Source organism: Amblyraja radiata, chromosome 8 (genome assembly GCF_010909765.2).
Source record: "Amblyraja radiata isolate CabotCenter1 chromosome 8, sAmbRad1.1.pri, whole genome shotgun sequence".
In the NCBI taxonomy this organism is placed as follows: Eukaryota; Metazoa; Chordata; class Chondrichthyes; order Rajiformes; family Rajidae; genus Amblyraja; species Amblyraja radiata.
Window position 1 is genome coordinate 6,869,315 of NC_045963.1, and position 18,966 is coordinate 6,888,280.

The 18,966-nt window shown below is 45.9% G+C and overlaps 1 protein-coding gene across 1 annotated transcript in view; it reads right to left on the reverse strand.

The window, feature by feature from the left end:
* The window catches only part of acss1 (acyl-CoA synthetase short chain family member 1), a 73,715-nt gene that overhangs the window by 29,194 nt on the left and 25,555 nt on the right, over positions 1-18,966 (reverse strand). The window contains exons 4-6 of the mRNA XM_033025111.1: positions 15,309-15,484; positions 10,176-10,328; positions 4,957-5,104 (exon numbers count right to left, since the gene is read on the reverse strand). Of these exons, the coding sequence (XP_032881002.1) occupies positions 4,957-5,104; positions 10,176-10,328; positions 15,309-15,484 (477 nt within the window). The remainder of the gene's footprint in view (positions 1-4,956; positions 5,105-10,175; positions 10,329-15,308; positions 15,485-18,966) is intronic.

Sequence of the window (18,966 nt, forward strand, 5' to 3'; positions counted from 1 at the left end):
TAGCTTACACCAGCCATTGTGATGTCCCAACATTTGTACTACCCTCTGAGTGAAAAAGTTGTCCCTCTTAAAAATCTCCCCTCTCACCTTAAATCTATGCTATGTAGTTTTAGACAATGGACAATAGACAATAGGTGCAGGAGGAGGCCATTCGGCCCTTCAAGCCAGCACTGCCATTCAATGTGATCATGGCTGATCCTCCCCAATCAGTACCCCGTTCCTGCCTTCTCCCCATATCCCCTGACTCCACTATTTTTAAGAGCCCTATCTAGCTCTCTCTTGAAAGCATCCAGAGAACCTGCCTCCACCGCCCTCTGAGGCAGAGAATTCCACAGACTCACCACTCTCTGTGAGAAAAAGTGTTTCCTAGTCTCCATTCTAAATGGCTTACTCCTTATGCCCCTGTCCCACTTAGGAAACCTGAACGGAAACCTCTGGAGACTTTGCGCCCCACCCAAGGTTTCCGTGCGGTTCCCGGAGGTTGCAGGTGGTTGCCGGAGGTTGCAGGTAGTGGAGACTGACAAAAACCTCCGGGAACCGCACGGAAACCTTGGGTGGGGCGCAAAGTCTCCAGAGGTTTCTGTTCAGGTTTCCTAAGTGGGACAGGGGCATTATTTATTCTTAAACTGTGGCCCCTGGTTCTGGACTCCCCCAACATCAGAAACATGTTTCCTGCCTCTAGTGTGTCCAAGCCCTTAACAATCTTATATGTTTAGAATCCTCCATCCTGTAAAAAAGACTGTAAGCATTCACTTTATCCATGTCCCTTATGATCTTGTACTTAAGGTCATCCCTCAGTCTCCTCTGGTCCAAAAAGAATCCCCCTGCCTCTCCAAGCCCACAAGCCCAGGTAACACGCTGGTGAATCTCTTCAGCACCTTTTTCCAACTTAATGACATCTTTCCTATAGCTGAGCAACCAGAACTGCACACACTACTCCAAGCATTTATTACAAGACGGCTTGTATACAAAAACAGGAAGGTAATGTTGAGGCTCTATAAGGCGCTGGTAAGGCCGCATTTCAAAGGTTCAAAGGTCAGTTTATTGTCACGTACCAATATTGTGAGCGATTTTGGCCCCATATCTGAGGAAGGATGTGCTGGCTCTGGAGAGGGTCCAGAGGAGATTTACAAGAATGATCCCAGGAATGAGTGGGTTAACCTATGATGAGCGTTTGTCGGCACTAGGCCTGTACTCGCTGGAGTTTAGAATGAATGAGGGGGGACCTCATTGAAACATGCAGAATAGTGAAAGGCTTGGATAGAGTGAATGTGCAGAGGATGTTTCCACTAGTGGGAGAGTCTTGGACTAGAGGTCAGAGCCTCAGAATTAAAGGACGTTCTTTTAGGAAGGAGATGAGGAGAAATTTCTTTGGTCAGAGGGTGGTGAATCTGTGGAATTATTTGTGTCACAAAAACATACTCTGCTTATTGCAGTCTATATTATTATTGTATCTTTTGATTATTTCTCAGTTGACAATTTGATGATTGGCCAATATGCCAATAGATCGGTAACTCTGACCAAGTCTGCTGTAAGTGAGCAGGAGAATCTTAGATCAATTCCTCTCAGGTAATGGAACAAAGATGCAATTGTATCAATTCAGTCATAGAAACATAGATACATGGAAAAATAGGTGCAAGATTAGGCCATTCGGCCCTTTGAGCCAGCACCGCCATTCAATATGATCATGGCTGATCATCTAAAATCAGTACCTCGTTGCTGGTACTTTATCCCCGTATCCCTTGATTCTTTTAGCCCTAAGAGCTAAATCTAAGTCTCATCTTACAGCCTGGAAAGTGGCTCTTCGGCCAACTCAACCACGCCGACCAAGATGTTGGTAAATTCATAAGCTGGTCCCATGTGTCCACATTCTAAAGGGCCTGTCCCACGAGCATGCGCGTCCAAACCAGAAGCGGGGACCGCGCTGAGGTCGAGTGATCCCGTACGAGTTGAAGTGAAGTTCGAGCGAAGGCGTACAGCGTCAAGACGCTGCGTACGGCGTCGAGACGCTGCGCACGCCCGTTGAGGCGGTGCGTATGGCCTTAATGCGGCTGCGGGCCATTGCCGCGTGGAATTTTTGGACAGTGTCAGTTTTTCGGAGCCCCGCACGATGTCGGGACCAGTTCCGCACAACTCCATACGGCTCCGGCGATCGAAGTGGGACCGGCCCCGCGAGGCTGTACGGCTCAAGCGACCACGTTAGGTCGCGCTTGCCGCATGCAGGCGCATGCTCGTGGGACCGGCCCTTAAGCCTTTCCTATACATGTCAATACTGTTTGTTTCCTAAACATAATTAATTCACCGTAACCTAATAATTCCCCAATTTAATCCGTTTTGCTGTTGGCCTTTATTCCAATGGTGATCTGTATTTATTTCACTCGCCAAACTGCAGAAATGTCATTATTCAATTTAAAAATCACTGTCCTCTGAACTGTTTTTTCTTATATTTTCTTTGGATCATTTATCTTCACTGCAGCTCTTCTAGTTGACTTCCAACTGAGAGAGTCTGTTTCCTTCATTTGCCTCAGTGGCCCCAACCATGAATGTTCTGTCAGTGGCCCCAACCATGAATAATCCCTGTTGCTAATTGCACCAGTGAATCCTGCTACATCTGTTTCTCACTGTTCCGCTAACTGCATGAAGCATATCTAAGGGTGAAGGCTTCAGCGTGTAGAGCTAAGATAAGATAAGTGTGTACGATGAATCAAAACATCAATTGCGCATGTACGCCTCTGTGGCAACGTTTAATGCCAACAGATGCACACACTGTCCACCGATGTCTCAGTGTCATGGAGTTCTGTAACTTGGAAACAGTCCATTCGGCCCACCTTGTCCATGCCGACCCATAGTGGGCTAGTCCCATGTGCCTGCATTTAGCCCTCAGCCTTATAACCACTTCCTATCCATAAATCTGCCAAAATGTATTTAAAAAATGATAATTGTAACCACTTCTTTAGCCTCTGGCAGCTCATTCCAGATACAGACTACCCTTGAGTGAAAAGTTGCCCCTGAGGTCCCTTTTAAATATCACCCCTCCCACCTTAAGCCTGTGACCTGTTTTGTTTAGAATCATCTGCCCTGGAAAAAAGACTGTGACGTTCACTGTACCCATGTCCCTCATGACCTTGTACACCTCAATAAGGTCACCCTCCGCTTCCTACTCTCCAAAGTAAAGAGTCCCAGCCTAACCAGCCTCCCCCTGTAGCTTAAGGCTGCAAGTCTAGTTGTTAGCAAATGTAATATAATGATCCAGAGACACGGGAATGGTCAAGCAAGCTCCGAAACTGTAGGGCAATTAGGAAGAGGGAATAAATTCTTTACCACATCCTCCAAATGGATTTAAAAAGGCGAGGCAGAGTGTGTGAGTTCTGTGGTGTGTACTACTGTAGGTTCTAGGTTCACTCATTGTGAGTGGTCACTTTCTCCCTGCCCTTGTGGTCTGGAACATCTGAATAAGGTCACCCCTCACCCTCCTACACTCCAAAGAAAAAAGTCTCAGCCTCAACAACCTCTTGGAGAGATGACATCAGTGTGAAATCAGGTCACAGAGTTAGACAGCATGGAAACAAACATTGGGCCCTACCCATCCAGTCCAACAAAGATGCCCCATCTAAGCTAATCCCATGTGCCTGCATTTGGCCCTCATCACTCTAAACCTTTCCTATCCATTAAACCTGTCTAAGTGGAGTGTCAACTTGCCTGAAGGCAACATAATCTACTTTAAATACACAGCCACAATTCAATTTTGTTTAGATTAGTTTAGAGATACAGCTCGGAAACAGGCTATTCGGCCCTTCTAGTCCGTGCCGAACACTTACTCTCACCTAGTCCCATCTACCTGCACTCAGACCATAACCCTCCATTCCTTTCCCGTCCATATACCTATCCAATTTATTTTTAAATGATAAAATCGAACCTGCCTCCACCACTTCCACTGGAAGCTCATTCCACACAGCTACCACTCTCTGAGTAAAGAAGTTCCCCCTCATGTCACCCCTAAATTTCTGCCCCTTAATGCTCAAATCATGTCATCTTGTTTGAATCTTCCATACTCTCAATAGAAAAAGCTTATCCACGTCAACTCTGTCTATCCCTCTCATCATTTTAAAGACCTCTATCAAGTCCCCCCTTAACCTTCTGCGCTCCAAAGAATAAAGACCTATCTTGTTCAACCTTTCTCTGTAACTTAGGTGCTGAAACCCAGGCAACATCCTAGTAAATCTCCTCTGTACTCTCTCTATTTTGTTAACATCCTTCCTATAATTTGGCGACCAAAATTGGACACCATTTTCCAGAATCCAAACACATTAGTTCCATTTTTTTCACTCCCTCATATCCGCTCCCCAAACGTTTGTGCCAATTTTTATGGAGGCCAATTAACCTACAAACTTGCACATTTTTGGGATGTGGGAGGAAACCTGAGCAGCCGGAGGAAACCCACAAGGTGACAAGGAGAATGTGCAAACTCCACACAGAGAGCAAACAAGGTCAGGATTGAACCCGGGTCTCTGGTGCTGTGAGGCTGTTTTACCAGTGGCACTACTTTGTGTCATCAGATCCTAATTGTATCTTCAACACTGAAATGGGAAGCTAGCGTAATCCAACCAGAAGAATTGCCTGCTAGGCACCCGATGTGGAGAGGATGTTTCCACTAGTGGGAGAGTCTAGGACAAGAGGTCATACCCTTAGAATTAAAGGACGTTCTTTTAGGAAGGAGATGAGGAGAAATTTCTTTAGTCAGAGGGTGGTGAATCTGTGGAATTCTTTGCCACAGAAGGCTGTGGAGGCCTAGTCAGTGAATATTTTTAAGGCAGAGATGGATAGATTCTTGATTAGTAGACTTGAGAGGCCGAATGGCCTAATTCTACTCTTATTCCTTATGACATGACCTTATGACCAGTGGAATGACGGTCAAAGAGAATACAGTGTGTTGTGATGATGATGTGTCTCACGCACCTGGATCTGGATATAACGGAGAGCTCTCAAATAACACAGTGGTGCCTCCATTGGCGAGCGGCCCATAGACCACATAACTGTGTCCTGTGATCCAGCCAATATCTGCCACACAGCCATAGATATCGCCTTCCTCATAATTGAAGACGTACTGAAAGATAAAAGTTGCTGCATTTTACTTCACACTTGGACAGTGGCTTCTGTTTCATGCCTTATTTTAACATTTCCTTCATAATAGTCTTGAAAGTACATCCGCGGATAATGTTTTATAAACAGTTAATGCATGAATTTCAAATCTTTATGACAAATGGGTGAAAGCCTTTTAAAACTAAATTGAGCAAAGAATGTTCAGGATGTGGACTCTTATACATCGGCGAGACCAAACGCAGACTGGGCGATCGTTTTGCGTAACACCTTCGCTCAGCCCGCGTGAACCAACCTGATCTCCCGGTTGCTGGACACTTTAATTCTCCTTCCCATTCCTACACTGACCTTTCTGTCCTCGGTCCCCTCCATTGTCAGAGTGAGGCTAAACACAAATTAGAGGAACGGCATCTCATATTTCGCTTGGGCAGCTTACAGCCCAGTGGTATGAATATTGATTTCTCTCAATAGAGAATAGATAATAGGTGCAGGAGGAGGCCATTCGGCCCTTCGAGCCAGCACCGCCATTCAATGTGATCATGGCTGATCATCCCCAATCAGTACCCCGTTCCTGCCTTCTCCCCATATCCCCTGACTCTGCTATCTTTAAGAGCCCTATCTATCTTTAAGTGAGCCCTCTCACTTCAGGTAGCCCCGGCATTCCCTCTCTCTCTATCCCTCTTCCACCCAAGTCGCACCAGTTTCTCATTTTCACCCAACAAACAGCTAACAATGGCCTGTTTCCTTCATCATTGTTACCTTTTTGCATATCTTTCATTCATTGTTCTTTATCTCTCCACATCACCATCTATATCTCTCGTTTCCCTTATCCCTAACCAGTCTGAAGAAGGGTCTTGACCCGAAACATCACCCATTCCTTCTCTCCAGAGATGCTGCCTGTCCCGCTGAGTTACTCCATCTTTTTGTGTCTATATTAGATCACCACCACAGGATGAACTTGCTTTCTAGACATGCGGGGAACTGCAGATGCTGGTTTACATAAAAAACAAAGTGCTGGACTAACATTGAATTAGTGTGAATGGTCGGCGTGGACTTGGTCGGCTGAAGGGCTTGTTTCCATGTATAAGAAGGAACTGCAGATGCTGGTTTAAACCGAGGATAGACACAAAACGCTGGAGTAACAGTGGGACAGGCAGCATCTCTGGAGAGAAAGAATGGGTGACGTTTCAGGTCAAGACCCTTCTTCAGTCACTTGGTTCCATGCTATATCTCAAACTAATATAAACTTTTTCACTTAAGAGGATAGTCCATATCTGGAAGTTACACATGCAGATACAATTGCGATGTTTAAAAGACATTTGGACAGATCTATGAATTGGAAGGGATTAGAGGGATATGGGGCAAATACAGGCAAATGGGACTAGCCTAGTTTGTCAACTTGGTCGGCATGGACAAGGTGTGCTGAAGGGCCTGTTTTTGTGCTGTACAGCTCTGACTTTATGACTCTAGGTGGAGATGCTGTTAAAATAGCCTGGTGAATTGCACTTGCATTCCATAGAGGACATTCTTTGCAAATATTGCCAATGATGACAGTGCGTGTTTAGGCTGGTGGGTGAAAGTTGAACTGCTGACGATATAATCTTTGTCCTACACTGCGCTCCTGCAGGCAGTGGTAAGCAGTGGTTGGGGAAGGAAAGGAACATGATAAACTACCGGCCATTATGCGGCTGGCTAAACAGGTTTTACAAGCTCAGTTCCACTACATTGACAGAAACTGTCACATGCCCTTGCTTCCTGGTTTGGCCCTGAAAGTCCGTACACTTCCTGACTCATGGAGACACGAGAAAGTGCAGCTGTTGTTATCTTGAGCAATTATCAAAGTGCTGGAGGAACTCAGCAGATCGGGACAGAAGACAGAAACTTTGGAGAGGGTGCAGAGGACATTTCCGGAATCATGAGAGGAATAGATCGGGGTAGATTGTCAACTCGTACAAGCATGAAGTTCAAATCCCACATTTGGATAAATTTAGCTCCACCCATAACCACCAATGGCAAGTCCTGAACATAAGTCTAAGGCACGTATATAAACACAGCGGCCTAAACTGCAGCAGCCTGACCATAAATGGAGAAGTAGAACTAACTGGAATATCCCGCTCACAACTGAATGGTGAACAGAATTCACAGTTGCTCTGAGTGCACTGTGGATAAAGAATGCTTTTGCAGGACACTTTTGGCAAAGGCTTTATAATTCATTTCAGCTGGATGGCAGAACTGCTGACAATAATAGATGATGTAATCAGATTGGACTGCAGCACTTATGTGTTCATTCACATTGCACAAGGCAGAACACACGGTGCTGGAGGAATGCAGCGGGGCAGGCAGCGTCTGTGGAGGGAATGGACAGACGGCATTTCGGGTCCAGACTCTTAAAGCAATAAGGTCATAAGTGATAGGAGCAGAATTAGGCCATTCGACCCATCAAGTCTACTCCGCAATTCAATCATGGCTGATCTATCTCTCTCCTAACCCCATTCTCCTGCCTTCTCCCCATGACCCCTGACACCCTTGTTCATCACCCCTGACACCCATGTTCATGACCTCTGACACTCTTGTTCATGACCTCTGACACCCATATTCATGACCTCTGACACTCTTGTTCATGACCTCTGACACCCATGTTCATGACCCCTGACACTCTTGTTCATGACCCCTGACACCCTTGTTCATGACCCCTGACACCCTTGTTCATGACCCCTGACACCCATGTTCATGACCCCTGCACCTTTGTTCATGACCCCTGACACCCTTGTTCATGACCCCTGACACCCTTGTTCATGACCCGACACCCTTGTTCATGACCCCTGACCCACGTTCATGACCTCTGACACTCTTGTTCATGACCCCTGACACCCTTGTTCATGACCCCTGACACCCATGTTCATGACCCCTGCACCCTTGTTCATGACCCCTGACACCCTTGTTCATGACCCCTGACACCCTTGTTCATGACCCCTGACACCCTTGTTCATGACCCCTGACACCCATGTTCATGGCCCCTGACACCACTCTTCTGCAGACTGAAGGCAGAAGACAGCTACCACCCACTCCCCCTCCGGGAATAGCTGGGTTTCATTCCCAGGGGTTTGTGACATATTTAGGAATAACAACTTGTATTTATATTGCCCATTTAGTGTGATGTAACATCAAATGACCGCTCTGTATTTTCCCCAGGATAGGGGAATCAATAACTGGATAATCAATAATCAATCGGCATAGGTTTAAGGTGAGAGGGGAAAGAACCTCACAGGAAAAGGGAGCCTAACAGGCCAACCTTTTCACTTAGAGGATGGTGGGTGTATGGAACGAGCTGCCAGAGGAGGTAGTTGAGGCAGGTTCTATAATAATATAGAAAAGACATTTGGACAGGAACATGGATAGGAAAGGTTTAGAGGGATATGGGCCAAACGCTGGCAAATGGGACTAGCTTAGATAGACATCTTGTCCAGCATGGACTCGTTGGACCAAAGGGCCTGTTTCCGTGCTGTATGTCTTTAAGGTATTTGACAGTGGCATAATCGGGCAATTTGACTCAAGCCCCATAAAAGCCATTGACCCCAGAGGTCAAATTTAAATTTTGAATCTTTTTGATGACCAAAATAGATAAAGAATATTGAGGAAAAGTAGACAAACGGTGAGGTGAAAGTAGACAAATGGATTTCGACAAATAGCTCCCATGTGAGTGAGTTATATCAGCTAGATGGGCTGGTGATCAGTGAGGCAACGCAACCTCTGCCCTTCACTTGCTGACGTTGAAGGACAATGTAATGGTGAAGGAAGGGGAGGAACTCCATTCCCAGCGTTCCCACACTCCGGATCACCGCACATCTGGCCTTTCTCTGGAGGCTGGTTTAACTCATCCCTTAAACTCCACTGCATGTATCTCAAAGGTGTCTGGTGTCCAGGCCACTGAAGCCTGGTGTGGGATGCAGCTGGAGATCAGAGCAGGGTGGTGCATGGAAAACCTCCTCATAGAAACATAGAAACATAGACAATAGGTGCAGGAGTAGGCCATTCGGCCCTTCGAGCCTGCACCGCCATTTGATATGATCATGGCTAATCATCCAACACAGTATCCTGTACCTGCCTTCTCCCCATACCCCCTGATCCCTTTAGCCACAAGGGCCACATCTAACTCCCTCATAAATATAGCCAATGAACTGGCCTCAACTACTTTCTGTGGCAGAGAATTCCACAGATTCACCACTCTCTGTGTGAAAAAAAATTGTCTCATCTCGGTCCTAAAAGATTTCCCCCTTATCCTTAAACTGTGGCCCCTTGTTCTGGACTTCCCCAACATCGGGAACAATCTTCCTGCATCTAGCCTGTCCAACCCCTTAAGAATTTTGTAAGTTTCTATAAGATCCCCCCTCAATCTTATAAATTCTAGCGAGTACAAGCCGAGTCTATCCAGTCTTTCTTCATATGAAAGTCCTGCCATCCCAGGAATTAGTCTGGTGAACATTCTCTGTACTCCCTCTATGGCAGTTTTGGGGACAGAGCCTTCTCCAGGGCAGCTCCCAGGCTCTGGAACTCCCTCCCCCAATTGATCCGCAATTCCGTGTCCCTCACCATCTTCCAGTCCCGCCTCAAGACCCATCTCTTCACCTCTGCCTATCCTTAGCCCCACGTCCCCGTCCCTTTTCATCTGTGCATTAATTGCCTCATACTGTGTTTTGTATTGAATTCTGTCTTTACTTTGTGTACTAGTCATGTCTCTACTATTTATTTCATTCCCCTTACATGTTTTTCCTCTACATGCTCAATTTTTGTAAGGTGTCCTTGAGACTCTTGAAAGGCGCCCATAAATAAAATTTATTATTATTATTATTATGGCAAGAATGTCTTTCCTCAGATGTGCCTCATGTATCAGAGGCACACACGCATGCAAGACACACTGCTTGCCTCTGCCCACCTGTCCTCACAGAGTGAGTGAGTGAGAGAGAGAGAAGAGAGAGAGAGAGAGAGAGAGATAGAGAGAGAGAGAGAGAGACCCGTGCTTGTGTGAAGGGACTGGTGTGGAGGTTAACACTGAGTTAATCGATCTGTTCAATGGATACCTTGTGGGTCAGCGATGCGTACAACAGGTACCCAGCCTGTGTATGTACCAGTCCTTTGGGTTGCCCTGTACTCCCTGAGGTATAGAGCAGGAAGAGCATTTCCTCACTGTCCATAGATTCAGGCTCGCACACAGGCTCCTCCTTATCCATTTCCTACAGAGGAGAAGGCAGGTTGTCATTGACAAATAGAACATTAGAACACAGAACAGTCGAGCAGAGGAACAGACTCCACAATATCCGCACCCAACACAATGCCAGGTTGAACTCATCTCTGCTTGCACGCAATCTCTATTCCTCCATTATCTTCATTTACATGAACCTGCCTGTATATAAAAGCCTCCTAAATGCCACTTCTGTATCTGCCTCCACCACCACCCTTGGCAGCATGTTCCAGGCACCCACCACTCTCTGATTAACAAAACCTGCCCCGCACATCACCTTGGCCCACCTCACCTTGAAAAGCTATGCCCACTAGTCTTTGACATTTCAAATGGTGCTTTCTTCCAGACAATATGCATTCAGCAGAGGCAAAGTCACAAAACACATTTGCATCCATGCAAAACAGCCTTACAGTTCAATTTGTTCCAGAAAGAACTGCAGATGCTGGAAAAATCCTCGATAGACAATAAAATGCTGGAGAAACTCAGCGGGTGAGGCAGCATCCATGGTGAAGGAATTGGTGACGTTTTGGGTCGAAACCCTTCTTCAGACTGATGTTGGGGGGGGGGGCAGGAAATAAAAGCCTTGCAGTTCATGTCTTTCATCTCTTAAAACCTGTTTTTAATAGGAGAGAACAATGGTAGAACAATGACGCCTGGAGACTGGGTGTGAGTTCAGTGAGTTGGGGCATCACTGACAATGTATCTGGTCTGTGAAGGCAGTGGACACCTCCATGGATGCTGGGGGACTTGGAATAGATCCACATTACAGAAGAGGACGTGTCACAGAGTCTTCACCATCCTTTTCCATCATCCGTTACCATTTCCAGGGAACAATGTGGTTGTCCTAACGGGATCTGGGGGGTCCTTGTACATCAGTCTATGAAAGTAAGCATGCAGGTACAGCAGGCAGTGAAGAAAGCGAATGGCATGTTGGCCTTTATAACAAGAGGAATCAAATATAGGAGCAAAGAGGTCCTTCTGCAGTTGTACAGAGCCCTAGTGAGACCACACCTGGAGTATTGTGTGCAGTTTTGGTCCCCTAATTTGAGGAAGGACATTCTTGCTATTGAGGGAGTGCAGCGTAGGTTTACAAGGTTAATTCCCGGGATGGCGGGACTGTCATATGCTGAGAGAATGGAGAAGCTGGGCTTGTACACTCTGGAGTTTAGAAGGATGAGAGGGTGTCTCATTGAAACATATAAGATTGTTAAGGGCTTGGACACGCTAGAGGCAGGAAACATGTTCCCGATGTTGAGGGAGTCCAGAACCAGGGGCCACAGTTTAAGAATAAGGAGTCAAGCCATTTAGAATGGAGACGAGGAAACACTTTTTCTCACAGAGAGTGGTGAGTCTGTGGAATTCTCTGGAGGGTTCTCTGGATGCTTTCAAGAGGGAGCTAGATAGGGCTCTTAAAAAGAGCGGAGTCAGGGGATATGGGGAGAAGGCAGGAACGGGGTACTGATTGGGGATGATCAGCCATGATCACATTGAATGGCAGTGCTGGCTCGAAGGGCCGAATGGCCTACTCCTGCACCTATTGTCCATTGTTCCACTACGTGTCTCTGTTCAGCCACACTCCTCGGGACTCTACCATTCCCTTTATACCCTCTGGCCTGGTTCTTTGTGCCAAAATGCCTCACTTTGCAGTTGTCCGAGTTAAATTGCATATCCCATCCCTTTGTCCACTTTCCCAGCTGATCATTATCCTGTTGTGACCTTAGATAGCCCTCTTCACTGTACCAATAATTTATCCTGATAGATATGGGAATAACCACAGGAGATTCTTGCACTACCTCAAGAACGAGAGTGTTCTATTGTCATATGCCCCAGATAGAACAATGAATCTCTTACTTCATTTTTCTCCAGGGCCTGATCTGATATATCCGTGGGCATTGAGGGAACCTAGAGACGAAATTGCGGGAGCCCTGGCTGAAATTTATGAGTCGTCCTTAAATGCAGATGATTGAAGGGTGGCAAATGTTGAGCCTCTTTTCAAGAAGGGCTGCAGGAAAAATGCTTTGAACTATAGGCCAGTGAGCTGTAGATGTTGTGTACATGGACACAAGGTTCAGGAATAGCTACTTCCCCACAGCCATCAGGCTATTAAACTTGGCTCGGACAAAACTCTGAACATTAATACCCCATTATCTGTTATTTGCACTTCATCAGTTTATTTATTCATGTGTGTATATATTTATATAATGGTATATGGACACACTGATCTGTTTTGTAGTCAATGCCTACTATGTTCTGTTGTGCTGAAGCAAATCAAGAATTTCATTGTCCTATCAGGGACACATGACAATAAACTCTCTTGACTCTTGACTTGACTTCAGTAAGGCATTCGACAAGGTTCCGTATGGTAGGATGCTCTAGAATGTTAGACTGCATGGGATCCAAGGAGAGATAACTGAATGGATACATTGGCTCCATGGAAGGAAGCAGAGGGTGATGGTGGAAGGTTGCTTCTCAGACTGGAGGCCTGTGACTAGTGGTGGGCCTCAGGGTTCAGTGCTGGGCCTGTTACTGTTTGTCATCTACATCAATGATTTGGATGAGAACATACAGGACAAGATTAGCAAGTTTGCTGATGATACAAAAGTTAGTGGTTTTGCAGATAGTGAAGATGGTTGTGAAAGATTGCAGCAGGATCTGGATCGATTGGCCAGGTGGGAGGAGGAATGGTTGATGAAATTTAATACAGAGAAGTGTGAGGGGTTGCATTTTGGGAAGTCTAACATGGGCAGGACCTACACAGTGAATGGTAGGCTTTTGGGTAGTGTTGTAGAGCAGAGGGATCTAGGAGTAGAGGTGCATCCTTCCTTGAAGGTCGAGTCGCAGGTAGGTAAGGTGGTCAAAAAGGCTTTTGGCACTTTCGCCTTCATCAGTCAGAGTATTGAGTATAGAAGTTGGGAGGTCATGTTGCAGACCGCATTTAGAGTATTGTGTTCAGTTCTGGGCACCATGTTACAGGAAAGATATTGTCAAGCTTGAAACGATTCAGAAGAGATTTACGAGGATGTTGCCAGGACTGGAGGGTTTGAGCTATAGGGAGCGGTTGAGTAGGCTGGGACTCTATTCCTTGGAGCGCAGGAGGATGAGGGGCGATCTTATAGAGGCATACAAAATCGTGAAAGGAATAGATCGGGTAGATGCACAGAGTCTTTTGCCCAAAGTAGGGGAATCGAGGAGCAGGAGACATAGGTTCAAGGTGAAGGGGAAAAGATTTAATAGGAATCCGAGGGGTAACTTTTCCACACAGAGGGTGGTGGGTGTATGGAACGAGCTGCCAGAGGAGGTAGTTGAGGCTGGGACTATCCCATCATTTAAGAAACAGTTAGACAGGTTACATGGACAGGGACAGGTTGGAGGGATATGGACCAAGCTCAGGCAAGTGGGACTAGTGTAGCTGGGACATTGTTGGCTGGTGTGGGCGAGTTGGGCTGAAGGGCCTGTTTCCACAATGTATCACTCGATGACTATGAATTTCTGTCTTGTAGCAGCACAACAGAATATGTAAACATAGTACAATGTAAACAATATAATAAACAAGAGAGAAAAAAAGTTCAGTGTCTAAATATACATACTCACAAATACACATATATAGTCAAGTCAAATCAAGTCAATTTTATTTCTAAGGCACATTTAAAAACAACTCTCGTTGACCAAAGTGCTTTACATCAGTGCAGGTACCTAACGTGCTACATACAGTGGTACATAGATCAACAATACATACATAAATACATACATCATGTGCTCCCTCAGAGGACCTCAGGAAATGCTTGTGAGTAGAAATAGGTTTTAAGTCTAGACTTAAAAGAGTTGATGGAGGGGGCAGTTCTGATGGGAAGGGGGATGCTGTTCCACAGTCTAGGAGCTGCAACCGCAAAGGCAACGGCGGTCGCCCCTGAGCTTATGCCTAGATCTCGGGATATTCAGTAACTCCAAGTCGGCCAATCTGAGGGACCTAGAGATGGAGTGGTGGATAAGCAGATTTTTGATGTAGGTGGGGGCAAGCCCATTGAAGGGCTTTGTAGACATGAAGAAGGAGCTTGAAATGTAAACGGAACCGCACAGGGAGCCAGTGGAGAGAGGCCAGGATCGGGGTGATGTGGTCCCTTTATTCGGGTGCCCGTCAGGAGTCTCGCTGCAGCGTTTTGGACCAGTTGCAGGGAGGGACAGGGAAGATTGGCTGATGCCAGTGTAAAGGGAGTTGCAGTAATCTAGGCGGGAGGAGATGAATGTGTGGATGATCTTTTCGAGGTCATCAAATTGGAGGAATTGTTTTATTTTAGCTATCGTCCGAAGCTGAAAGAAGTTAGCTTTTACCACGGCATTGACTTGTTTGTCAAATTTCAAGGCGGAGTCAAATATCACGTCAAGGTTTTTGACGTGAGGTTTGAGTAGCGGGGTAAGGCTGCCTGCTATTGTTTTGATTGAGTCCGAGGGGCCGAGAAGGATGACCTCAGAGGATATAAAGTCATCCAACACTTTATATCCTCAAGGCAGTGGATAAGGCTGAGTAGATTTGATCGGTTATTGGGTTTCAGGAGGAGATAGAGTTGTGTATTGTCTGCATAGAAGCGGAAGGAAATGCCGTGCCTTTGAATGACTTGGCCTAAGGGGGGCATATACAGGGAGAAGAGAATGGGGCCTAGGATGGAGCCTTGTGGAACCCCACAGCAAAGGCTAGCTGTAGATCATATATATATACACACACACACACATGCGTACACACAAACAACAAACAATAATAGTGCAATAATAATAATAATAGTCTATTGTAGTTCAAAGCTTATTTGAGGTTGTAGTGTTTTATACCTGTCTACCATCGATATCTATAGCACTGCCCGAACAATATGGCTATTTCATGTAACATGAAGTAATAAACCTTTACAAAATAGCAATTTCTAATCACGGCAGGTTTAACACGATGATTTAAATGCTGCCCAAGGTAGAGGTTTTAACTTACTTCCTCAAGTGGGATGTCGAGCTCTCCCATGGGAACCTCCTTGTCTGTTCGTTGCCCAACAAAAACATGTTTCACCGTGGGGCATTCTTTCACTGCCTCATCCACCGTCCTCTTCAGTTCGATTGCACGTCCACCACGGACTCCTTGGTTACAGGTGATAACCACCTTGCATTGGGCTAATGCATTGAAAAAAAAAAGAGTGGGTTGATATTAATGGAATAGGAAACCACAGCGAGCAAACAGATAGATGCAAACCGAGATTGTTTCAGAAGCTTTGCAACAAATCTTGAAACTGAGTGAAGCTCATAGAATCATAGAAAATAGTTGCAGGAGTCGGCCATTCGGCCCTTCGAGCCATTCAATATGATCATGGCTGATCATCCAACTCAGTATCGTGTACCTGCCTTCTCTCCATACCCCCTCATCCCTTTAGCCACAAGGGCCACATCTAACTCCCTCTTAAATATAGCCAATGAACTGGCCTCAACTACCTTCTGTGGCAGAGAATTCCAGAGATTCACCACTCTCTGTGTGGAAAAAAAATTCTCATCTCGGTCCTAAAAGACTTCCCCCTTATCCTTAAACTGTGACCCCTTGTTCTGGACTTCCCCAACATCGGGAACAATCTCCCTGCATCTAGCCTGTCCAACCCCTTAAGAATTTTGTAAGTTTCTATAAGATCCCCCTCAATCTTCTAAATTCTAGCGAGTACAAGCCGAGTCTATCCAGTCTTTCTTCATATGAAAGTCCTGCCATCCCAGGAATCTGTCTGGTGAACCTTCTCTGTACTCCCTCTATGGCAAGAATGTCTTTCCTCAGATTAGCTCACCTGATACCAGGACTAAAGCATAAAGTGGTGGAACTCAGTGGGTCAGGCAGCATCTGTGGAGGGAATTGACAGACGTTGTTTCAGGTCAAGATTCTTCTTCAGTCTGAAGAAGGATCCTGACCCAAAATACTGTATCGTTTCCCCATTTCCTCCACTTACCCGCTGAAGGCTTTGGAGACACAAGGAACTGTAGATAGACACAAAAAGCTGGAGTAACTCAGCGGGTCAGGCAACATCTGTGATGGGAATCGACACACAAATATTTCGGAAATGGGGGCGAGGAAAATGTCTGTCAATTCACTCCACAGATGCAAACCGACTCTCTGAGTCACTCCAGCACTTTGTGTCTTGCTCAATATTCCAGCACCTGCAGTTCCTTGTGTCTTCAATCTTGGCCTTGGCACAGTTCTCAAGTGTTTGGGCAGCTACCGTAACCAAGCATGAGACCCCTCACAGTTGTCAGTGAGGGGTTTATATTAGCAGCTGAAGTATCCCTTCCATTGCCAGAGTGAGGTCACATGCAAACTGAAGGAACAACACTCCATATTCTTCTTGGGAATTGTGTCCAGTTTTGGTCTCCTAATTTGCGGAAGGACATCCTTGTGATTGAGGCAGTGCAGCGTAGGTTCACGAGATTGATCCCTGGGATGGCGGGACTGTCATATGAGGAAAGATTGAAATGACTAGGCTTGTATTCACTGGAGTTTAGAAGGATGAGGGGGTATCTTATAGAAACATATAAAATTATAAAAGGACTGGACAAGCTAGATGCAGGAAAAATGTTCCCAATGTTGGGCGAGTCCAGAACCAGGGGCCACAGTCTTAGAATAAAGGGGAGGTCATTTAAGACTGAGGTGAGAAAAAACTTTTTCACCCAGAGAGTTGTGAATTTATGGAATTCCCTGCCACAGAGGGCAGTGGAGGCCAAGTCACTGGATGGATTTATGAGAGAGTTAGATAGAGCTCTAGGGGCTAGTGGAGTCGAGGGATATGGGGAGAAGGCAGGCACGGTTTATTGATTGGGGACGATTAGCCTTGATCACAATGAATGGCGGTGCTGGCTCGAAGGGCCGAATGGCCTCCTCCTGCACCTATTTTCTATGTTTCTATGTATCTTACAACTCAACGTTTGAATTCTCCAATTTCGGTAACTAACTAACCCCCCACCTTTTTTGCTTTCTCTTCCCTGTGTCCCACCTGGGTGCGCACCCATTTCATTCTTTTCCATTGTCCCCATCCCATTCCACATATTCCTTTCTTCACATTGCTTCACATTTGACGCACCTTCGCTACTTATCTCACCACCTTTTGTCTTTTCATCGCTGGTCTTTGTCCAAAAATCTGACAATGAAACCCCTCTCACCTGTATCCAAATATCACGAGCCAGGCTTTGTCCTAACACCCACCTCTCTTCCAACTTCCTTCCTTCTACTGCAATCAGTCTGAAGAAGAGTCCCAACCCGAAACGTCACCGATCCATGTCCTTCAGAGATTCTGCCTGACCCGCTGAGTTACCCTAGCACTCTTTGTCTCTTTTTGTAACCAGCAACTCTAGTTTCTTGACCGTACTCAAAACGTACTCCATTTTGTGAGCACAGGAGAACAGATGACATTTATACATCTGGTTTCAAGCATTAGTTCACTATGATGTGGGAGACATGGCTTTATTTACATTTGACAGGCAAACTGCAGATATGGAAAGGGATCACCTTTCACATTGATGAATGCCAGTGCAATCTGGTTCCAGAGAAGTTAGAGGAGATTTGGTGTGTTGCCAAATACTCTATCAAACTTCTATCGGTGACACTGGGTGAACTTCGATAGCTCATGGACTGGTTGCATCATGGTCTGGTTCGGCAACTCGAATGCCCAGGAATGAAGGTGATTACAGGGAGTGATAGACAATGCCCGCTCCATCACAGGCACTGACCTCTACACAATAGAAAAGATCTATTGGTGCTGCCTCAAAAAGGGGCCACACTCTTGCCTCACTGCTAACATTGGAAAGAAGGGTTCTCCAGGTTCATAGCAACCTCTGCATAACACTATCCACTACCTTGGCAACTATCATCTTCTACTGACTTTGTTTTTGTTGCATGAGCGACTCTTTGTGCTATTATCGTCTTATTACCTGGTATTACTCTTTATTAATTTATTATATTATTGATTATCATATATTTATTGCAGTTACGGACCTGTTCAGCTAATTCAGCAAATAATAATGTAATTGTTCTGTTGCCAGTACGTAGGACAAATAAATGCTCTTACACCAGGCGGATGTGGAAGGGAATCCAAACACTGACGGGGTACAAGGCAAGGCAGCAGGTAACTGACACCGACACTTCTCTCCCAGATGAACTGAACAACTTCTTTGCACGTTTTGATGCAGCAAACACCACACCCAAGGGGAGAGCCAGCCCCTGCTTACAAACCGACCAGCCAGTCCTGACCATAGACTCAATGGACACACGGAGAATCCTGTCTAAGGTCAACCCGTGGAAAGCAGTCGGACCCGACAACATCCCAGGACGTGTGCTCAAGGAATGTGCTGAGGAGTTAGCAGATGTGCTAACAGACATCTTTAACATCTCCCTTAGTCAAGCCATTGTCCCCACATGCCTCAAAACTTCCACGATAATCCCCATAGCGAAGAAACCAGTGGTTGCCTGCCTAAATGACTACCGCCCTGTCGCCCTGACCCCAATAATAATGAAGTGTTTTGAACGCCTGGTGAAACCCCACATTGCTACCAGCCTCCCCTCATCGTTAGACCCCCTCCAGTTTGCCTATCGCCCCAACCGTTCTACAGAGGATGCCATCTCTACCACG